At 44.3% G+C, this 24,551-nt stretch overlaps 1 protein-coding gene and 1 long non-coding RNA gene across 4 annotated transcripts in view; one reads left to right on the forward strand and one right to left on the reverse strand.

The window, feature by feature from the left end:
* The window catches only part of LOC143731972 (endoplasmic reticulum protein SC65-like), a 31,148-nt gene extending 26,861 nt beyond the window's left edge, over positions 1-4,287 (forward strand). Inside the window, exons 7-10 of one of the 3 annotated variants that reach the window (XM_077222593.1) lie at positions 1-1,834; positions 2,456-2,653; positions 2,745-2,853; positions 3,127-4,287. The exon at positions 1-1,834 is cut by the window's left edge and continues 1,458 nt beyond it. Coding sequence is in view for 1 of the 3 variants with exons in the window: in XM_077222594.1 (XP_077078709.1) it covers positions 1,829-1,834; positions 2,477-2,653; positions 2,745-2,853; positions 3,127-4,070 (1,236 nt within the window). In the remaining 2 variants the exon portion in view is untranslated. The remainder of the gene's footprint in view (positions 1,835-2,455; positions 2,654-2,744; positions 2,854-3,126) is intronic. The other 2 variants (XM_077222592.1, XM_077222594.1) reach the window with 2 other exon arrangements.
* A 1,260-nt stretch (positions 4,288-5,547) lies between these two features.
* On the reverse strand, positions 5,548-11,674 carry LOC143731970 (uncharacterized). Its single transcript, XR_013201029.1, has 3 exons — positions 11,410-11,674; positions 11,147-11,317; positions 5,548-5,623 (listed from the first exon to the last, which is right to left on the reverse strand). It is a non-coding gene; the product is annotated as an uncharacterized LOC143731970 (long non-coding RNA).
* Positions 11,675-24,551: the final 12,877 nt, after the last annotated feature.

Genomic DNA, 24,551 nt, shown 5'->3' on the forward strand with positions numbered 1-24,551 from the left:
TTCATGTTCCTGCAGCACCTCCAGAAGAAGTGAGTGTAACGTTTTATCAACCTTTAAATATTAATGTTTGCAAATCGCTTGCATGCTTCACAATTAATGCGGCTAATGTTTACACTCAGGGTATATTACGGCATGTTTTCTCTGTAACGTTAAGATGTTCTCAATATAATTCATAATCCCACGTTTATAATGAACAACGCGTTATGGTTAATGTGTTATTAAAAACCCTGCCAGTACATACGAAAATGGATCAAAGTGACATTACGTTAACCAACCATTCAGAAACGTCTTGTTCGAGCCTTAATTGTCGAACTTCTTTGGGCCGTCATCTTGTTCCGTGTCCGACTCCGGTTCAAATTGATACGGTTGCACAGATGTGTCCTCAGAGACTCCCGCTGCCATTCTTTCTCCAAAATATACCCTCAACTGTTGTCAAGGCAACACTCCATGTGAGTTGTCAAAACGCCCCACAGAACAGAAGGGCGGAGTGAGCAAAGCTCATTATCATTTAAAGGCATATGCACTGAAATGGCGTGCTGAAAACAGAGCTGTTTTTGACCAGGTAAAATTAGTGTTTTCTTACAATACTAATGAGAATTTTTAATAGAAGTATATTACAAAGTTTTCATTTAGACCCTAAAGATTCATATTAACTTGGCAAAAAATGGCATTATATGTCCCCTTTAAATGTGAGTGAATGTTTGACTATTCTTTTTAACTCTTTACTGAAAATTATGTTGATAATAACATGATTAGCATGTTGCTAGCATTATGTTGCTAGTATGATCAACATGTTGCTAGCATCATTCTAGCATGTTTTTGCAAGATGCTAACATGATTAGCATGTTGCTAGCATCATACTAGCATGATTAGCCTGTTGCTAGCATGTTTTAGCAAGATGCTAACATGTTTAGCATTTTGCTAGCATCATGCTAACATGATTAGCATTTTGCTAGCATTATTATCATGTTGGTAGCATTATGCTAGCATGTTTTAGCAAGATGCTAACATGATTAGCATGTTGCTTGCATGATGCAATCATGATTAGCATGTTGCTAGCATCATGCTATCATGTTTAGCATGTCACTAGTGTTGTAAACCTTGTTCTTCTTAAGTGTAGAAACACACAGAAGCGAAGACCTAGAGACTCACCATAGACTACAGAGTAGCCAATAAACATATTAATAAAATCACTCCCCTAGTGACAGATCCTTCTACAATTTGTAATGGCCTACCATTAGAGTGTAAGATTTTTTCAGTAATTGATATGTCTAATGGATTCTTTTCTGTACCATTGCACTCTGACAGCCAGCCATGGTTAGCTTTCACAGTTGACTATTAACAATACCAGTGGACACGTTTGCCACAGGGATTTCAAAACTCCCCAACCATATAACATCAGGCTGTCAGACGTGATTTGTGTGACCCAAAATGTCCGGTAAAACAGTCCACTATGATCCAATATGTTGATGATATTTTGATTGCCTCAACAGATCACGAGGTACATCAAACTGAATTGTCATCATTCATGGACTATTTGCATAAAAAAGGACACAAATGCAGCTTTCACAAAGCTCAAATTGCTAAAAAGCAAGTCACATTTCTGGGTCAAACAATAGGCCCTTTTCACATGACGTCACACAACTTCCGTTCTGACTCGAAGCAGGGTATCTCTACTTCCGGAGCATGGAGTTTACACAGTCGCTACTACATCTACCACAAATACGGTTTGATGATATACAACGACTTGCAGACAAGTTTTCACTGACAACACGTTCAAAACTTGATAAAGGCTACAAATTCTTTATTGAACAGTACCTGTCTGATTATGGAGGTACGTGTTTTTTTCTTTTCTAGCCGTTATGAATATGCTAGGATAGCAGTAGCTAGTTAACATTACGTGACGTTTCTGTTTTGCAAATATAACGTCTTTAGTCTCTAATCTTGATTAGGTTAATATAGTACAGACTGTAAATTATTTTTGCAACCACTTTTCTATATTACTGCTTTTAGCTATTGAGTCTGGTTTGTAAGATAAAAGTCAGTAACGTTAATGAAATGTTCACCCAAATACTGTACTGGAACAGTCTCGATTGCAGTTGAGGGTGAGGTGTCAGTGAGAGGACGATGTCACAGGTCAATGAAGAAAAACGAGGAGGCTCATTACCTTCAGGTTTCTCAGAAGAATAGTTATCTAACCTTATGATTAGGGGGTTCATAATAAGTTTTCTTTTTGTTAGTTTTGCTGCGGTTGCAGACTTGGTAATATCCCACTGTAGTTACATGCGTTTCTCAGTCTGATGTAAATTACTTTGTGTAGCTAGGTAAAGTCTTTGTAAATATTTTTAAAACAGTATTTGGTTGTTTGAGGACAAAAGACTGACAGATTATGTGTGATAAAATAAAAAATAAATAATATAATGTTCAGCAATAAAACTTATGTCCCTGTTAACAGGTTACACTTGATTCTGCAAAGGTTCCTGTGGACCTGAAGCGCATGTCATGTTCTTGCTCAGCTGGGAAAGCCCTGTGCAATCACATGGTGGCACTTCTGTTTCAAACTGCTCACTACAGTACTATGGGCTTCAAGACAGTGCCATTGCCTCTGTCGTGCACCAGCCCACTGCAGACCTGGCACCGGCCAAGGACACAGGTCAGATATTAATATTAGTTATACTTAGTGATGTTGGACTAACAGTTTGTATCGACTTGTTTGTAAATTAATCGTTTATGATTCATTACAGGGAATTGCACCAGAGGCTACAAATGATATGGCGGTGTGTAAACCAGTGGCAAGGACAAAAAATAGGGTCAGGACTGGTGTGAAATGCACACTGTACAGAGCATATGCTGGTGAGTGAATGAGCCCCCAGCTATTCAAACATTGTAATGCATTTCTAACATATACAGGCCTTCTGTGAAATTATGTTTGACAATTAATGATACAATTTTGGTATTAAAGTTTGGGGCAGCTTAACATAACACTATTAAAGGAGTTATTAAAGGAGTTATTTTGGACATTTTGCATTACAAACATGTACAGGGAGGGCATTAGTATGACTGTGTTATAGTTTGAAAGGCCATGTGACAGATTTAATTCTGACTTGACATATCTCACTTTGTCAGGTCCTCTTCCAGATCGTCACGTCATGGCCAGCTGGGAGAAACTAAAAGACATACGTCCACAACCTGGGATATGCAAATTGCTGCACGGGCTTGAGAACCTTACTTTGGGGGACTCTAAATTTGGCCCTGTGCCATTTGGATCTGTGCTTTCTTATCAGTGCCCTCCTGAAATAAGCAGAGACATTATTAAGCATCCAGGTGCCCCGGAATTTCCTCAGTTGCCTGTTGACGGTTACAACTTTAAGTTTCCCCTAGATTTTGAGCCCAACTACAAGCAACATTGCCACTTCGAGAGCATAAAGGTATCACACAAGATTTGTGCTGCTATTGAAGCAGAAACCCGACAGCAATCAGAATGCCAGCTGTGGACCCAGGTACACAAACCCCGACTTACAGCCAGCAGATTCCGTGAAATATGCCATGTTCGCGGGGAGTCTTCCGCCAAAGCCTTGGCAGCCCGGATTCTGAGAGGAACTCCCCAGACAAGCGCTATGAAAAGAGTGTTGGATCTGGAACCTGAAATACTGAGGCAATATTCAGATTTGTGTGATGTCTCTGTGATACAGTGTGGGATCATCATCCATCCCGATGCACCTCACCTTGGAGCCAGCCCTGATGCTAAAGTCTTCAACCCGAAGGAAACACCGCCATTTGGGTTAGCTGATGTGAAGAGTTGTGATGTTGAAAATGTTGTACAAGTTAAACACCTGATCACACTTAAAGGCCAGACCTGCCTTAAGAAGAGCCAAAAGTACTATTATGAGGTTCAAGGCCAACTGGCTGTAAGCGGACTTCAGTGGTGTGATTTTATTACTGATACCCGGACTGACTTCACAGTTGAGAGAATCTTTAGGGATGAGGAGATTATCCACTCAATGAGACAGAAGCTTGATCATTTCTATCAAAACATCTACATGGATATCTTCTTGAGTTGTAAACCCTGAGGAAAGTTTTAGGTTAATGCGGAAGGTGAAATTGATATTCCTTTTGTAAATATATTTTTTTCTTTCAATGCAAAATGGACCAAATTTGTAAACTGATGAGAATTGAATGTGTGTGTATATATACAGTATATACACACAGTATGCTTTTTTTGCTCATTGTTTCTTATGCTCCATGTACAGTGCTTAACTGAATTATTAAATGTATGTTTGCAAGAAATTGCTACAAACCTTGTTTCTGCTTTGTTCCACAGTGGAAGCTTTAATTTGTGTATTTCCTTAAATATATTCATTGCCAAATGTGTAAATACAAAAAGATGCAAGTTAAATGTAATGTGATGTACAAATGCATTCTACTAAGGACAAGCTATTTACAAAAGTTTTTACAGAATGCAACACAGCATTAATGAATTAATTCACGCATTAATAGCTATAAAGAAACACAGGATAGATATAGATATACAGAGATAGATCATTTTTTATTTCAAGCCCAGCTACTTGCAGTAATGAATGTTCATCCAAGAAATGTGACTTGAAGGGGTGGGGAGGCTTTAGACTGGTTTGTCTCCTTTTAGATCAAGTGGCCCCTGATAGTTTGACATTAGGCAGCAGATGACCCACAGCTGATTGACTGAACCTACCATAGAAAGAGGAACAAGGCCATCCCAGATATGGTACTCCTTCACCCTGCGTGTGGCCCTCTCTACTAAAATCCTCAGGCGAGCAACAGCCTGCGTCCTCTGGGTGTCCTCCATGCTGAGCTGAGTGGATTTCTTCAGTTGAAGGATGATGAGTGTTGCCCCCACTTCTGACAGGATCTTCTCAATCTGGAAACCCTTGTCGGCCATTACTCCGTCTCCGGGCTGAAGTAACTGTAACATCTGTGATTTCCGAGTTATTTCTATGTCTGAGATGGAGCCTGTGTACAGTTTGGATACAAATGTGATGATCCCACATGGAGCGATGCCAATCAGACCTTTAAAGGTGGTGTGATTTTTGTAGTTGGAAAAGGTATCCGACTGTAGTGTGAGGGAGGATGCTGTTTCACAGCGGATCTCAGTGCAGTCTATTATGACTCTCACCTGAGGTCATTGTGGCTTGAACTTGCTCTCTTGTCATCCACAGTGGTAGCGAGCCAAGAACCTGGTAAAGGTAGCTAGTCCACGTTAAGATGGTGCGACTAACTGTAGACAAACTGACCTCAAAGATGGATGATAAGGTTTTCCCCTGAAGTCCAGCTGCAACGCGACAGAGAAACATGAAGAATTCATTAATTAGCTGAAGTTTTCGCTGTGGACTAGGTGTATCTTCTGCTGTCCGCTGTGCCTTGGACCAGTATACAAGCCTTGAAGCAGAGGGATAAACTGACTCCCAAAACACAGTGAAGACCTTCTTTGAGCTGAATCGTGTGTAGTAACGAAAGTCCTCATCTGTGATACAAAACTTGAAAATCAGTGGCGGCTGCTTCTTAACTGTCAGCTGCTGTATTTCCATTTCTAATGAAAAAACTTGGAGCTCCAACTCTTGAATTCTTTGTGTGGCACCGTCCAGTTTACCTTAAGGGAAAGAAAGAGCATACACCTTGATAGATATCACTCATCCATCTATCCATTTTCACTGTCTTCATTACTGGATGCTGTTGGTGAACTTGACAGTTATTCTTGACTCTTTATGAGGTGAAGAAACGTCTCGGTTACATATGTAACCCTCGTTCCCTGAGTAGGGAACGGAGACGTTACGTCGGATGACGACGAATGGGGGTTTCGCTTAGAACACCTATCGACTTCGAGTATTACAAAACGAGCCAATGGCGATGAAATGCCATGGGTCTGCGGAATTTGCATAGCGTAACTCCGCCCCACCTCGTGGGTATAAAAGGAGGACGCTCGGCAACATGCAGATATGTCTTCGCTGAGGAGCCGAGACTGATCTCAGGCGTCTACCCAGCGGTACAGCGGAAGTGGCAGGGAGACGTAACGTCTCCGTTCCCTACTCAGGGAACGAGTGTACATATGTAACCGAGACGTTCCCTTTCGTAGTCACTCCGAGTTACGTCGGATGACGACGAATGGGGGTCCCCGTGAAATCACGCCACATTCACAGCTGTCTTCCAGTGCCCTGCGAAAGTCTGATCCCCCTGTCGTGATACTGGCACGGACGAAGGAGTCCTACTTAACACAGGAATACCAAGGTACACTGGGAAGCATATCTCAGAGGAGATATGCCGCAGCATGCCTACCTGTAGGGAGGACTTAAGATACGCATATGGCCGGAGGGCTACATATGGAGGAACACTGGAGTGACCAGCCGGAGGGGTGGCAACTTTCAACTCCAGGAGGGCAAGGTGGCTTGCCAAGGGAAAGACACGTGCTCAAGGAGGCTTACAGTGGAAATACACATGTGGGGGTTACTCGGGGTGGAACCATGCACACGGAGGCACCTAGCCGACACCCAGGCAATAGACACTGGCGCCAGCGTCAACAGTGCTGGAGGAACTCAGGGCTTCGGAGAGGAAGGCTCACCTGAGGAATAATCGCATGTATCCAGTCCGTGGAGTGGAATGGCGAGCAAGCGAAGACACCTGAGCGGGTCCAGCACTAGCTAGCTGAAGCGAGTACACGAGAGGACACAGGCTCCACTCGGAGATTATAGAATCTGGCGAATGTGTTGGGTGTCGCCCAGCCTGCAGCTCTACAAATGTCTGCCAGCGAGGCGCCATGCGCAAGAGCCCAAGAGGAAGCCACACTCCGGGTGGAGTGGGCTGTCACACCAAGGGGGCACGGTCGGCCTTGCTGTTGGTAAGCCAAAGCAATGGCGTCCACTATCCAGTGAGACAACCTCTGCTTTGAGAGAGCCTTTCCCTTCAGTCTCCCACCATAACAGACAAAGAGCTGGTCTGAGGTCCTGAAACACACCGTTCTGTCTACGTAAGCACGGAGAGCGCGTACTGGACAGAGCAGTGCCAAGGCTGGGTCTGCCTCCTCCCGGGGCAGCGCTTGCAGGTTCACCACCTGGTCCCGGAAGGGAGTGGTGGGAACCTTGGGCACATATCCAGGCCGGGGTCTCAGGATCACGTGAGAGTGACCGGGCCCGAATTCCAGGCACGCTTCGTCAACGGAGAATGCGTGCAGGTCCCCTACCCTCTTGATAGAGGCCAAAGCAACCAGGAGCGCTGTCTTCATAGACAGGATCTTAAGCTCAACTGAATGCAGAGGCTCAAAGGGAGCCCTCTGCAGGGCATTTAAGACCACTGAGAGGTCCCAAGAGGGAACGAGAGGAGGGCGAGGAGGATTCAGTCTCCTCGCTCCTCTCAGGAACCTAACGATCAGGTCGTGCTTCCCCAGAGACTTACCTTGAACTGCTTCGTGATATGCGGCGATAGCGGCCACATACACCTTCAGGGTGGAGGGAGACAGCCTTCGCTCCAACCCATCTTGCAGGAAGGAAAGCACGACAGAGATCGAGCATCTCCTGGGGTCTTCTCGACGAGAAGAGCACCAGTTGACGAAGAGGTTCCACTTCAACGCATAGACATGTCTCGTGGACGATGCTCTAGCGGAAGTGATGGTAGCCGCCACCGCAGGTGGCAGGGTACTCAAACCTGCCTCGTCCCGTCCAGGAGCCACACGTGGAGCCTCCAGAGATCGGGTCGAGGGTGCCAAAGGGTGCCCCGTCTCTGAGAAAGGAGATCCTTCCTCAGAGGAATTGGCCAAGGAGGTGCTGTCGCGAGGAGAACCAGTTCGGAGAACCAGGTCCGGGTGGGCCAATACGGCGCAACCAGAATGAGCTGCTCCTCGTCCTCCTTGATCTTGCACAAGGTCTGTGCGAGAAGGCTCACTGGGGGAAACGCATATTTGCGTAGGCCCCCGCGGACAGCTGTGCGCCAGTGCATCCGTGCCGAGGGAGCCCTCGGTCAGGGAATAGAACAGGGCGCAATGGGTCGAGTCGTGAGAGGCAAACAGATCTATCTGTGCGTCCCCGAACTGGTCCCAAATCAGCTGAACCGACTGGGGATGGAGTCGCCATTCGCCGGAGATGGGCCGAAACCGTGACGGCTCGTCGGCTGCAAAGTTCCGATCTCCCGGAATGTAGATAGCACGAAGGGACCTCAGGTGCTTCTGACTCCATAAGAGGAGGTGGCGTGCGAGTTGCGACATACGGCGGGAGCGTAGACCACCCTGACGGTTGATGTACGCTACAGTCGCGGTATTGTCTGAACGGACTAGTACGTGTTGACCCTTGAGCAACGTGCGAAAACGGTGCAGGGCAAGGCGTACTGCCAGCAACTCGAGGCAATTGACATGCAGAGGGCGCTGGGGTCCTGTCCAGGAGCCCGCGGCAGCATGTCCGTTGCACATGGCGCCTCAGCCCGTGGAAGAGGCATCTGTGGAGACAACAACATGCCTGGAAACTCGTTCTAGGGGAACACCGGCCCGTAGAAAACTGAGGTTCCACCACGGGGTGAAGGTCTGACGGCAGGTCGGAGTTACTGTAACTCGGAGCGTGCCATGATGCCATGCCCACCTCGGGACTCGATCGCGAAGCCACAGCTGAAGCGGTCTCATATGAAGCAATCCAAGCGGAGTTGCCGCGGCTGCAGATGCCATATGCCCCAGGAGCCTCTGAAACAATTTCAGTGGGACCGCACTCTTGTTTAATGGCTGAGTGGAGAAGGCGACCAAGTCCAAACCGAGAAAAGAGCTCCTCTGCACGGGGCAAAGTTTACTCTTTTCCCAGTTGACCCGAAGGCCCAGACGAGCTAGGTGCCGGAGCACTGGGTCCCTGTATTCGCAAACCTGGTCTCAGGAGTGAACTTAAGACAGCCAGTCACCGAGATAGTTCAGGATGCGAACCCCGTGTTCCCATGGAGGAACAAGGGCTGCCTCAACAACCTTGTGAAGGCGTGAGGAGACAGGGCTAGCCTGAATGGGAGAGCAGCGTACTGATATGCGCGCGCCCTGACAGCAGAACGTAGGAACGATCTGAGTCGAAGGAGAACGGAGACATAAGAGTAGGCGTCCTTCAGGTCGATCGCTGCAAACCAATCCTGTGGCCGCACACATCCAGAAATGCTTTTGGCCAGGAGAATCTTGAACGGCAGCCTGTGATGGGAGTGGTTCAGATGCATAGGTCCAGGATTGGCCGTAACCCACCAGACTTCTCCGGGACAATGAGGTAGGGGCTGTAACCCCCGGACCTCATCTCGGCTGGAGGGACAGTCTCAATCGCACCCTTCGCCAGTAGGGAGCAACCTCTGAATCGCATAGCCGAGCCGATGGTTCGCACGACCCAGCGGAACAGATAGGGAAGCTCTAGTGCAGGCTCCCAACTGTGCCAGCGGAGTGAAGAACCACAGACGTCCCCCCGGTGGTGCAGCGAAGCGGAATGACCAGCCCAGACGAGGACGGCATAGCGGCCCGGTGTGGGGGCAAGGTCATAACCGCACCCTGACATGTCCATGAGCGTCTGGGTCAGGAGACCAGCAGAACGGTCATGGGATGCAGTGGGGCAGCTGCCTGTCCTGTGGCACTATAGGATTTCGCCACAGATTACTGTGACGAAAAGAACTACAGGCTTGGACGGGTGCTTAGGATTGCGCCGGGAAGCACTCTGAAGACACAGTAGCATGGCAACAGAGCGTTCAACCGGGGGAACCCCAGTGTACCCATGGGCAGCGGCCCCTGAGGGGAGGAAAGGCGGATGAGACCAACGAGAGGACCCGTGAACTCATCATGCACGTCCGGGAGGAAAGATATTGGGGTTTGCCGTGGACGCGTCGGCGGCCTCACCCAAACCAATCGTCCCGAGAAAGCATGGCCATCATCTCTGGATCAGACTCAGGCACAGCCGTATGCACACCAGAGGGTGGCAGCTGTGAAGAGTCGTCATTTCCAGAAGAATCAAGCCCACCTAGTGATGCTGCTACAGACACAGCATCATCCTCTGTAGCTTCAAATGAAAACACACGGGCCACCCGAGGGTAGACTCGTGGAATCATCAGTTCTCTAGCGGGCACCGTCATTAAAGAGGGGGGGGGGGGGGGCTGGGGCGTGGACACAGAGCCGGCGCCTTGTTCCAGACCAACACCCTCAGGTCACCCTGTCCACCAGCCGAAGATCGGGTAGTGGATGAGGGGACTCTCACTCTTGCGAGTTCACCGAGTCTCGACCTATATATGACGCGATGATCACGTTCCCAAAGAGAACATGAGTCATCCACGAGCGCTGTTCAAGCGTGATCAAAGCCCAAACACACTAGACAGCGCTCGTGCCCATCAGAGTCCGATACCAGTCCGCTGCAACCAGAAATGCACGGGCGAGCCGTCTTTAAAAAGACGTGCCGTGTGCGACCTCTTTTATGAGAGGAGAAAAAAACTCCGCGATGTGGAAGCGCACAGGGAGACACGCACACACTGGCAGATCACTGCACAGATCAGCAGGCACTGTGAGCTCGCTGCAGATCGCCGTCACACCAACACCGGAGAGAGAAGCTCGTCTCGTAGAGCGAAGTCAGAGATGATTGTGGAGTGAAGAAATATTCTTGGCTCCGAAGCGAAAACATATCTGCATGTTGCCGAGCGTCCTCCTTTTATACCCACGAGGTGGGGCGGAGTTACGCTATGCAAATTCCGCAGACCCATGGCATTTCATCGCCATTGGATCGTTTTGTAATACTCGAAGTCGATAGGTGTTCTAAGCGAAACCCCCATTCGTCGTCATCCGACGTAACTCGGAGTGACTACGAAAGGGAACTAATAAAATAAAGTTTACAATCTAATGTCTGTGAATACTACTAGATATGAACATGACCCAGAAGACTGATAACTTCCAGAGTAAATGGCTTTGCTGTAAAAAAAAAATCTAGATGTTGGGGATGTCAGACCTTTTTAACGTCATAAGTGTGTCACACAGAGAGATATCCCCACCAGTCAGTAGAACTGAAGAAGCTTCTTGGATGAGCAGCAAAATATTTAAAGTTTTTCAGAGCAAGTCCAGATGTTCTGAATACAACTCCAAGACGGTTACAATGTAATTCACTGCCATATATTTTTTCTGCAAGACACTTTTTGTAATACTAACCAGGAGAAGGATGGCAGGCATAGTCATGATCTTTTGCCACTGCACCTGAAGGCAATGCCTCCTCTTTGCAGTCCCCTGGGTCAGGCATTTCCTGGGAGTCATCCAGGCCAGCAGCACCGAGGTGCTTTCTTGCTCGCAGGTAAACTGACTCACGAGCTTGTGAGTCTCTCCCTAGAGGTGTGAAATATGTTGATACACTTGATGGTCATGACATCACATTTTAGGTTATAATTTTTTTAACAGATTTAACACTGTCCTCCTACCTTTACCCCAGTCATTCCAGAGGAATCTAGACGGCACTGTTCCTTGTTTAATCCGGATTCTTCCACTGGTTGACGTACTTAGATCCTCTGGGGCAAAGTGCTGACTACACACATGGGTACTCCCACGAAGGATTTTGAAACTCGGCCCCTCATCTCTCCTGATCGCTCTCACCCAACGGGCACGTATTTCTGCATCCACAGGAAAATCGTGGAAACTCAAATACGGACTTTTCTGTTTGTTATTGGAACAACAAGGAACACTGCAATAACATTGTCTTGATGACTGTGCCATGCTTGTTGGGTGGGCTGCTGCTGATTCTGGTAAACTTGACATAGTCGCTCAAGGTATGGGTCCATGCCTTAGAGCAGTGCAGGCAGTTCATTTAGCTCTTCAGGCTTCATCAGCAATGCTGTTAGGTCAGACTGTAAATGTAAAATGCCCTCATGCAGTGTCCGCATTAATGAATCAAGCAAAAGTCACTTCTGTAACCTCCTTCCGTTGGGGAAATTGGTTAGCAACTCTCACAGCTATTGAGTATCACCAACATTGTTTTACAGCGTGCACCAGTCAAGAACCCATCCTCATGTATGATGTCTGCAATGACTGAGAATTTGTTAGAGGATGAAGGAGAAATGACTCACGATTGTGTTACGCTTATATGTACACCTACGAGTGAGGTAAAATAATTCAGATTTTGAGTTTGTTGACGGTTCAGCTCAAGTAATTGAAGGTAACAGACGAGCAGGTTATGCAGTAACGTCCACCAAGGAAGTGTTAGCTTCAGGTCGTCTTCCAGATCATTTTTCAGCTCAAGCTGCAGAACTAATAGCCTTAACAAGAGCATGCACGCTAGCTTCAGGATCAGTTGCTAATATCTACACAGATTCCAGATATGCTTTATCGGACGTTCCTCTGTATGAAGCATGGACATGGTTAGACAAAGGAGCCACAGTGGATTCAGCCGGTTCCTGGACCAAAGGGGGAAAGTATGTCGCTCCCGAATCACTGTTGCCATATTTGGCTCAACAAATACACAATTTGGGTCACATCGGTCCAGCAACGATGAATCACAGGTTCTCAAATCAGCTGTGGAATCCAAAATTCAGAAATGTAGCCACAGAAACAGCCAAGAGGTGTGTTACATGTCAGAAAAATAATGATGTACCAGCAGCCACTACACCAGCAGCACACACCCCAGCTCCACCAGGACAATTTCGTCACCTGCAAGTTGATTACATATCATTGAATCGTTGTAAGGGAAAAACTGATGTTTTGGTAGTAATAGATACGTTCTCAAGATGGGTAAAAACTTATCCAACAGGGCGTGCCAGAGCTGCACATACTGCTAAATGTCTTGTCACTGATTTCATTCCCAGATGGGGATTACCAGATTGCATTGACTCAGATCAAGGTACACACTTCACAGGACAGGTAGTCAAGGAAGTGTCTAGAATTTTGAAGATTAAGTGTAATCTTCACTGGCCATACAGGCCACAAGCATCAGGACAGGTTGAACGATCGAACAGAACAATCAAAACCAGACTAAGCAAAATGCATCAGGAAGGGGTACCATGGGTCAAAGCACTGCCAGCAGTACTGTGTAGTATGAGAGCATCACCTAACAGAACAGTAGGACTGAGCCCTCATGAGATTTTTACTGGACGCCCCATGCAGATGCCAGGTGTGATTGATCTTAGAAATGCTGATGTACACATTGTCTCAGATGCCCTGATTGCTTACTGTGAAAACCTAACAAAGGTGGTACAGGGTGCCAGAGAGAGAGTTGAGTCATGTTGGCAGACTCCACCAGAAGGTGGATACACAATCATCCCAGGTCAATGGGTCATGATAAAGTCATTCAGAAACAAGCCATTAGAACCTAAGTGGCATGGACCACATCAAGTGATGTTGATTACAGCAGCTGCAGTATTGTGTCAGGGAAGGAAAACCTGGACTCACGTATCACTCTGTAAAGTTGTTCCCCCACCTTCAGGGATAGGTTAGGACACGGAACCAGTGAGGAGCCCCGGGAAGAACCGAATGCAACAGGCGTCGGTGGTTAACCCTGGGCTGAAGACTCCCATCATTACCTCACTGTTCCTTAAGTGTCAAAGGGTTTAAGAAATAGGGAAAGAGGGAACAACAATAGCAGACTCAGAAAAAGTTTACAACCATAGTGTTTGAAGAAATACTGCTCCACTGTCTAGCAGACTCTGAAAAAGTTTACAACCCTAGTGTGTGTTAACAAATACTGCTCTCCTGTCTTTTGTTTTCTTTCTTACTCTGTGCAGATACCACTGATGACTGTCCCGAGATGCATACGCACCGACCTCGTCATCTGCGTATGAAGCCACAAGAAAACCTCAAGAAAACGACTAGACCCACTGCCGAACCAACTATCACGAAAAAATAAATAAATACACAACGCAGAGACACACATACGAAACCTTCAGTCATCCATCAACATGATCATGATTGTCGTACCAGTAACATCACAGACACTCTCGCTTCGCACAAGATTGTGAGTGGCCTTGGATTACATTCTAGAAACGCAAGGAGGAGCCTGCACCATCATCGGACCTGAGTGCTGCTCCGGTTAATGGATCCAACAGAGAACTTGAACAAAATCCAACAAGACATTCTTGATCTTTCAACAAAATTACATCAGATGACTGAAGATAATTATTCATGGTTCGGAAACTTGATTGGTAAACCCTGGCTGTGGATAAAGGAAATAGCAATTATGTTGTTGTTTGTTCTACTGGCGTACTGTCTATGCGTCCACAGTATCAAGTGTTTTATACAACATATGAATCACGCCTCTCACGAGAAAATTACAGTTCCTAACAGAAAAGACTATTACCCGCAGGGACGTCACGGACCCTAAAATTGCATGTTTGTTTCTGTGTCAGCATGCAATTGCAGAAAAGCAAACACAGAACATGCGTTATGTGCCTGTAACGATCACAAGTAACAAGAATGAACTTTTAAGTGTTTAAATTTGTATATAATGTGAGAGTTATTAGAACTCTCAAAGGGGGAAATTTAGTGTTACAAATTTATTAAAATGTTTTAATTTAGGTTCAACAGTATTTTAATTGAGAAAGTTCACACAAGTGTTTACCATTTTGAGGAATAGGACATTAACCTTTTTGTTACTTTTCATCTTATGTCACAGACCTGCCTGTTCCTGTCTGTCATGCTCTCTCTATTGTAAGTTAAATTGATCAGAGCACTGAGACTATCACCTTTTGTATTTATGCACTGCCTGGCCATTAAGCTCTATGATAATGTGAAGGTATCGGTGAAGAGTCTGGCTGATTGGATTAGGATATTTACATTACAATGTTATGCTGATTGGATTTGGATTGGTAACACTCTCAGTCTAGGGCACGTTCCTAAACATGAATGCCTCATTTACATGCTTTTGTTTCTGAGTGTCTCCACCTTTATGTAACTCCTCCCCCTGAAAGGGTATATGAACTAAAATGTATACGGCCTTTAGTCAGACTTGGGTAAGATTTTAGACTTGGGTAAGATTTTGGACGAAGCAGACTACAGCAAATAAAGAATCCTGCTTAAAAGATAAGGTAAGTCTCCTGGTTTGCGCTTCTGAGTTTTTGTACACTTAAGAAGAACACGGTTTACAACACTAGCACGATGTTAGCATGATTAGCATGTTACTAGCATTATTAGCATGTTGCTACCATGTTTTAACAAGATGCTAACATGATTAGCATGATGCTAGCATGATTAGCGTGTTTCTAGCATCATGCTAGCATGTTTAGCATGTCACTAGCATCAAGATAGCATGATTAGCATGTTGTTAGCAAGATGCTAGCAATATTAGCATGTCACTAGCATGATTTTAACACGATTTAGCATGTTGCTAGCATGGCTACCAAGATTTACCATTTTTACCATGATTTACCATAGTGTACCATGATTTACTATAGTTTACCATGATTTACCATAGTTGACCATGATTTACCATGTTGAAGTATGATTTACCATAATTCAAGCATCATGTACCATAGTTTACTATGATTTAGTCAAATGAGCCAACTCCCATCTCTATATAATGTTCTGATTCAGAGATGTAGGCATAGACCGTAAAAGAAATGGACACAGCGATCCCCTTGATTTCAACAGAGAAAACTGAAGCCCATTATAAGCACTCACTTCCTGATGGCTGAGCATACTGCGCAGGCTCAAACTGAGCTTGACGACAGTCTGACAGTTGTAAATCTTCTAGTAGCTGTGCCAAGACAAATCTGAATCACCTAACTCCTCAAAAACGTTGTTGAAATATTTTGTCCTGTATGGACTCTCTATCGATGGGCTTCTCCCTTGACTTTATGCCTCTATGTCCTCCCGATTGCCTCATAGACAGTAAAAGATTGCCTGCGAGCTTCTCCTCCTGTCTATACGGTACGACGCAATCGTTAGCCTATTTTTACAAAAACGGCTTCTACGGAGCCATAGCGTAAGATACAAAGTAATGGAGCATTTTATACAAGGTCGTGTTTCTTTAAAAAATAAATAATGGACAAATGAAGTCTTTGGACGCCTCAGATGTAAAGTTATTCGCTGTCAAAATTAATGGGAGTCAATGGAATGCTAACAGCAGGTGAAGTTCTGCTACAATGGTGGCCCCCGAGAGGCTTCAGTTTCCGGCTGATGGATTACCCCCTTGGATGTAGGTCTTGCAAAGTGGTTACTAGGGTACTCTGTTTGGTTGCTATGGAGTTGCTTGGCAGCTGCCAGTGATGAATCTCTAAAGGCTTTTTGTCACTATAAATTATATAAACCAACTCCCATGCCTCTGTGACATTCAGAATGGAAGATATCCTTCTTTGGATTTCGGTTGCTAAGGTGCTCGACAATGGTTGCTAGGGAGGGGCTAGAAAGTGTTGAGGTGATTTGTGATTGGCTGTTTGCTGCCCCGAGTCAAACGAGACCACCCTCATGTTTCTATGACACTTCTATCTGGAGATATCCTCTTGATCTCTTTCAATGGAAGTTTATGGAACTTGTTGCTAAGGTGCTCTAAATAGTTTCTAGGGCGTGGCTTAATAGCTTCACAATGATCCTGAGAGACTGATTGGTTGTCTGAGTAAAATGAGCCCGCCCCCTTGACTCTATGACACTGTGATCCAGAGCTATGTTCAATACAAAATCCCTATGCAATGTGTAGGACGGCCCATTTTATGGGCCGTCCTACACCATAGTAAGTCAATGGGGCAACTTTGGGTAGCTCCTGTCCCCCAGGGGTGCAACTTTTACCCCATTGTGAGGTATGTCCTTATGGTAAGTCTTACAAAATGGTTGCTAGGGTACTCTGGTGGTTGCTAGGGAGTGGCCATGGCAGCTGCCAATCATGAAACTCCAAAGGCTGCTTGTCTGTATGAATGATACAAACCAACCCCCATGCCTCTGTGACATTCAGAATGGAAGATATCCCTCTATGGATTTTGGTTGCTAAGGTGCTCGACAATGGTTGCTAGGGAGGGGCTACGACGTGTCGATGTGATTCATGATTGGCTGTTTGCTGCTCCGAGTCAAACAAGACCACCCTCGTGTTTCTATGACAATTCAGTCCGGAGATATACCTTTGATCTGTTTCAATGCAAGTCTATGGAACTTGTTGCTAAGGTGCTCTAAATGGTTGCTAGGGCGTGGCTTGATAGCTTCACAATGATCCTGAGAGACTGATTGGTCATCTGAGTAAAATGTTTCCGCCCCCTTGTCTCTATGACACTGTGATCCAGAGCTATTCTCAATACAAAATCCCTGTGCAATTTACCATAGTAGGAAAAGCATGTGTGTTTCACAGGACGTTCCTTCCCCATAAAAAGTCAATGGGGAAAGTTTGGGCAGCTCCTGCCCCCAGGGGTGCAACTTTAACCCCATTGTGAGGTATGTTCTTACAGAGGCTGTCAGCCTCTTCAACTGTGGCAAATCACACGTTTCTGTGAAAACCTCACTCGGAGCTATGAGTCGTCAAAGTTTGTCACAATGTTAAGTCTATGGGATTTTTCGGCCTCTTTTTCACCCTTGGGGTGAACATCATACCTCTGATTGCTTATAAATGTCATAGCACACCATTAACATATAATCCGCCTGATTTGATGCCTCATTCGTGGGTCTGTGACAAAAGCTGCGGGAGGAGTTGCGCGTCAAAGTGTGGCGGAATAATAAAAAGGAATAGTAATAGTTGGGGCTCTGCCTTTGGCAAACACCCACTAACTAGAATGTACATTTCCTGGAGAAAATGTGAGTGAGTGCTTGCAGTGGCAAAACTCACCACTCCGTTGCTAGGGTGTTGTTTTGTATGATTGCATACGAGCCAACAAACATGTCTGTACGATATTGTGGAGCTGAAATATGGCTTCTATATGTTGCAATATGGTTGCTAGGAAGCTCTATTTCACTTCCTGCTCTATGGTTGCTAGGAAGCTCCTTTTCACTTCCTGCTCAGCTCCTGTTCGGACGCTCTTGCTTACTGCTCCGCGCTTTGCTCTATCTCTTTTATATTTTTATCACCTAATTTTAACTTCAGCAAATCAGCACAGTGCTCAAATGCTTGGGTTACTACAAAAAAAAACAGAATTCTTTTATTCGACCAGCCTCCCACTGAAAGCTTACATTCCGGGGAAGAGAAAACACAACTGCCATTAGGACATTCATAAGGATAAGAAAATGCCTCTTCTGGAATCTACTTGCTGCTCTAACTGCCAGAGACTTTTACAAAGGATTGCAGTTCTTGAAACAAAGTTAATTGCGGGACCACCAGACCAGATGGAACACACAACAGAGCTTCGTCATGGACGCCCTCAGCATAAAGCCGATGAGTCCCATGAATCTAGTGCTACTCGTCACAGGCCATACTGAGTGTAGAAAAAACAAGCCGATTGACTCACAAATCGATGGCACAAACAGGGAGTGAGATCCAAAGGCACTCGAGCCATCAGATTGTCATGAGCATCACATATTTACGCAGTAGCATCCTCTACCCCAGATACGGCTCTGACAAGGATTGCAAACACTGGTCTCCTACCACCGCCTATACATCTTTGAGAACAGATTTGAAGTATTAATGAATGAGAAATCCCCAAATTTGATGAATGAACACAGACTGAATCAGCCTGTAGCTAACACTGATACTAACTGGGGCTCAAGGTCGAGCAGACAGCGGCACTCAGCTCAGAGCGCAGCCGAGCCAAGGACTCTGATAGTGGGTGACTCTATAATCAGAAACATTAGTAGCAAGGATACAACTACGTGCTGCCTTCCACAAGCAACAGCTTCTGATGTAAACAGGGAACTTCAGAACATTCTTATGAAACATAAGACTGCAAATCGACTCATCATTCATGTGGGGAAGAATGATATTCATAAAGAGCAGTAGGAACTCGTTAAGAAGGATATCTGCTCTTTTTAAAGATGTCTATCAATGTAAGCAAATATCATTTGGGAATTACCCGTCTTTCGGATATTTGGGTATTGTGTTAAAAGGTGCTCCACGCATTTTACTTATCATTGTATACAGGCCTCCAAAATACTCTCCAGCCTTTGCTGAGGACTTTATAGAACTGTTATCAACAATTGCCTCTGCGTTTGACTGGTCTGCCATTGCTGGAGATTTTAACATTCACATAGATAATGCAGAAACCGATATGGCAAAAGAAATCAAAACTGTTTTAAAAACTTTTGATCTGACTCAGCATGTACATGGAGCCACACATAATCGTGGACACACTCTAGATTTACTTATCAGTAAGGGTCTAAACATTTCATCGATTGTTATTAAGGATGTAGCACTGTCTGATCACTTCTGTATTTTCTCTGATATGTTGAACTCTCCTGCCATTGAAGCTAGATCTGAGTCTGTCAAGAAGAGATGCTTAAATGAGAACACTACTGTACTATTTATGAAGGCTATATCTTTAACATCAAGCATATCTGCTGACTCTGTTGATTTTCTCCTTGATTCTTTTAACTAAAAAGTTAAAAGTGTACTTGATGATATTGCTCCTGTGAAAGTCAGGAAGAGTGGCAGACAAAAAGCACCTTGGAGAAACTCAACAGCAGTGTCAAATATGAAAAGACAATGCAGAAAAGCAGAGTGCATGTGGCAGAAGACAAAACTTGTAGTCCATTATAACATCTACAAAGACAGCATCCATGCTTTCAATAAGGAACTAGGCAAAGCTAGACAGACTTTATTCTCAAATATTATAAACAGCAATATAAACAACACACGCACTCTTTTTGCTGCCGTAGAGAGACTGACAAACCCCCCAAGCCAGATTTCCAGTGAAATGCTCTCAGAGAGCAAGTGCAGTGAGTTTGCTTCTTTCTTCTCTGAGAAAATCAATAATATCAGTAAGGTGATTAGCTCATCCTTGAGTTGCGCTGGAGTCAGGCAGATCAGACAACAGCCTGAGAAAGTAGTCACCGTGTCTGATTTCAAAGAAATTGATGGCAAAATTTTGGAAGAAACCGTACAGCACCTTAAAACATCAACCTGTGCTCTTAACGCACTTCCCACATCTTTCTTCAAACGTGTATTTAACTGTTTAGAAGCAGATCTCCTAGAAGTGGTAAATGACTCGCTTCTCTCTGGGAGTTTTCCTAACTCCCTGTAAACTGCAGTTGTCAAGCCCCTACTGAAAAAGAGCAATCTGGATAAGACCATATTAAACAACTACAGACCGATCTCAAATCTTCCCTTCATAGTCAAGATCATTGAAAAAGTTGTCTTCAATCAGCTGAACAAATTCTTAAGCTCAAATGGATACTTTGACAATGTTCAATCTGGCTTCTGTCCGCATCACAGCACAGAGACAGCGCTCATAGAGATAATAAACGATATTCGCTTAACTACTGATACAAGATAAATTATCAGTGCTGGTACTACTTTTGCCAATGCATTGATGAAGTAAACAATTGGATGTGCCAAAACTTTCTTCAGTTAAACAAAGACAAAACTAAAGTCATTGCGTTTGGAAACAAAGATGAAGTTCTCAAGGTGAACGCATACCTTCAGTCTAGGGGTCAAACAACAAAAAATCAAGTCAGGAATCTTGGTGTGTCTCTGGAGTCAGACCTTAGTTTCAGTAGTCATGTCAAAGCAATAACTAAATCAGCATACTATCACCTGAAAAATATTGCAAGAATTAGATGCTTTGTTTCCAGTCAAGACTTAGAGAAACTTGTGCATGCTTCCATCACCAGCAGGGTGGATTATTGTAATGGACTCCTCACTGGCCTTCCCAAAAAGACCACAAGACAGTTGCAGCTCATACAGAAGGTTACTGCTTGGATTCTGAGCAGAACCAGAAAATATGAACACATCACACCAGTCCTCAGGTCTTTGCACTGGCTGCCAGTTACATATAGGATTGATTTTGAAGTATTATTACTAGTATATAAATCATTCAATGGCCTAGGACCTCAATACATTGCAGATATGCTCACTGAATATAAACCCAACGGATCATTCAGATCATTAGGATCATATCAGCTAGAAATACCAAGGGTTTACTCTAAGCATGGCGAGTCCACTTTTAGCTACTATGCCAGCAGCAGCTGGAACCAGCTTCCAGAAGAGATCAGATGTGCTCCTACAGTAGTCACATTCAAATCCAAACTCAAAACACATCTGTTTAGCTATGCATTTACTGAATGAGCACTGTGCCATTGTTTGTCCGACTGTTTGTACTGTATTTTATTTTATGTTTTAATTATTCTGATTTCTTTTGATTATTTTAATTTATTCTATGTACAGCACTTTGAATTACCATTGTGACTGTTTGTTCTGTATTTTATCTTTTATTCTAAACTGTTTTAATTATTCTGATTTCTTTTGATTAATTTAATTTCTTCTATATAAAGCACTTTGAATTACCATTGTGTATGAAATGTGCTATATAAATAAACTTGCCTTGCCTTGCCTAAACGGTTGCCAGGGTGCGTTTACACAGTTACCATGGTGATATTTACAGACTGTTTCCCAACCGAAACAAACAAGCCAACCCCCATCGCTATAGGATGTTCTGATGCAGAGATATAAGTCTTGCTAAACGGTTGCTAGGGTATTCTATTTAGTTGCTAGGGAGGGACTTGAGAGCAGCCAATGATGAAACTCCAAAGAATGCTTGTCAGTATGAATGATATAAACCAAGTCCCCAAGTCCTGTCCCCCTGTGACATCCAGAATGGAAGATATCCCTCTATGGATTTTGGTTGCTAAGGTGCTCGACAATGGTTGCTAGGGAGGGGCTAGGAAGTGTTGAGGGGATTCATGATTGGCTGTTTGCCCCCCCCGGCTCAAACGAGACCACCCTTTTGTTTGTATGACACTTCTATCCAAAGATATCCCTGTGATCCCTGTGAATTTTTCATAAGTTTGTTCGCCCCTGGGGCGAACACCGTAACCCCGATCTCTTAGAAAACTCACAGGACACTTCTCAATAGGTCGCACGATTTGATGCCTCATTCATGGGTCTGTGACAAAAGCTGTGGGAGGAGGAGCGTGCCAAACTTTTTCCTGGTATAGTAAGAATGTAACCTAGAAAATTTTCAATGGGGAAAATTTGGGTAGCTCCTGCCTCCCAGGGATGCAACTTTTACCCCATTGTGAGGTATGTTCTTACAGAGCCTGGCAGCCTCTTCAAATGTGGAAAACCGCACGTTTCTGCAAAATTCTCGCTCGGAGCTATTAATCGTCAAAGTTTGTCGTAATGTTAAGTCTATGGGATTTTTCGGCTACTTTTTCGCCCCTGGGGTGAACATCATACCCCCGATCGGTTATAAAATTCATAGCACACCATTCCCAATTAATCCGCACGATTTGATGCCTCATTCGTGGGTATGTGACAATAGCTGTGGGAGGAGATGCGTGTCAAACTTTTGGCGGAATAATAAAAAGGAATAGAAATAGTTGGGGCTTTACCTTTGGCAAGCACCCACTAATTAGTATGAGCAATAACAACAGTGATGCCTTGCCTTTGACAAGCACCACTAATAATAAGTATGAGCAATAACAATAGTGATGCCTTGCCTTTGGCAAGCACAAATAATAATAAACTATTATGATCAATGGGGAAAATTTGGGCAGCTTCTGCCCCCCAGGGGTGAAACTTTTACCCCTATTGTGAGGTATGTTCTTACGAGCCTGCCAGCCTCTTCAAATGTGGTAAACAGCATGTTTCTGCGAAATCCTCGCTCGGAGCTATGAATTGTCAAAGTTTGTCGCAATGTTAAGTCTATGGGATTTTTTCGGCTGCTTTTTCGCCCCTGGGGCAAACATCGTACCCCCGATCGGTTATAAAAGTCATAGCACACCATTCCCGAATAATCCTCACGATTTGATGCCTCATTCGTGGGTCTGTGAAAAAAGCTGCGGGAGGAGTTGGGCGTCAAAATTTGGGCTGCATAAAAAAAGGAATAGTAATAGTTCGGGCTTTCCCTTCGGCAAGTACCCACTAATAAATAAAATAATGATTTAAACTATGTTTTATTTCTGATGTAAACATTTAGATTAAATATGCCATTCTCATTAAACACTAAAACTACATGAAATCATTACTGACAAGTTACAAAAAAATGTATATTCAATAAATAGAATTTTTTGTTGTGGATGCATTGCTTTTGAACACTTTTCCTCTGGCATGCTGTGTTTTAATGTTTTAACTACAGAGATAATTTCTTATCATGATAGTAGCAGATTTTCTGAGAAAATTTTGTTCATATAAGTTCACAACAAGGTCTATGTTTCCATTAAAAATATAAATCAATTAAAAATAATATTTGGCCAGTGGAAAGGATTGAGAAAAACTTTCTCTGAAATGTATTTTACACTATTTGATTTATTTATTCAAAAACAAGGCAAGGATCGGCTAAATGATTTTTATTAATGTTATGTGACTGCACATCCATATTTCCCATTTTCCTAATGTCTTGTACGTGTACCGTAAAACATGTTATCACGTGGATGAATAGTCATATGCAAATGATATGCAAATGAGGATAATCATAGTAAAACTAGGCGTTGTAAGTTCCATATATGGTTATTTCGGGGAGGAGACGCGGGGAGACCGGGGACAGTTGCTTACAGGGGATGGTTGCAACATGTCATTTTTCTCCAACCAGAAACAAGCTAGTGTAATGACTGTCATGGAATGGGTAGCTGAAAAAGGTGCAAGGACTAAAGTGCATAACAAATGGGTAAATTAATTAAGAAAACAAAACTAAACTAAACTCCCTCGTGGGGGAAAACAAGACAGAAATCAGGCAGGATCATGAAACACATGGAACACGGACAACGAACCAGCACAAGACTGCAAAAACAGGGAGATTAAATAGGGCAACAAACATTAGAGGGTTAACGAGACAGTTGGTCCAAAATGCAGCCGCTAAAGTTCTTACCAGAACCAGGAAGTATGATCATATTAGCCCGGTTCTGTCAACACTGCATTGGCTCCCTATTAAACATCGTATAAATTTTGAAATATAGCTGATTACTTACAAAGCACTAAATGGTTTTGCCCCCCTGTACTTGAGCGAGCTCTTAACGCATTATAGTCCTTCACGTCCATTGCGATCTCAAAATTCTGGCCAGTTGATAATACCTAGAATATCTAAATCGACTGCTGGCGGTAGATCCTTTTCCTATTTAGCACCAAAACTTTGGAACAATCTTCCTAACATTGTCCGGGAAGCAGACACAGTCTGTCAGTTCAAAGCTAGACTAAAAACACATCTCTTTGACCTAGCATTCACATAACACTCTATAGACTTCTATAATTCAATATTAGGCTGCTTAGATTATGTCAGCCGGAACTGGGAACACTTTCCTTAAATCCTGATGTACTCGTTACATCATAAGAAGAATGGCATCTACGCTAATTTTAGTGTCTTTGTTTATCCCGAGGTTTTACCGCAGCCTGCTGGATCCAGGCCGTTTCCAGATCTGACGAAGGACTTTCGCCTGGACCTGACGACAATGCAGTGCTGAAGTGCCAACTAGCCTCTCCCTATGGAGGATCCCTATACCACTCTACAGATAAAGCGTTGTGGAATTTTTCTGTTCGCGTACCTACCCAAAGTGATAAGATAAAATAAAATTCTGCATC

This window comes from Siphateles boraxobius, unplaced genomic scaffold (assembly GCF_051911475.1).
Source record: "Siphateles boraxobius isolate OS27281-9 unplaced genomic scaffold, OSU_SipBor_1 89, whole genome shotgun sequence".
Classification (NCBI taxonomy): Eukaryota; Metazoa; Chordata; class Actinopteri; order Cypriniformes; family Leuciscidae; genus Siphateles; species Siphateles boraxobius.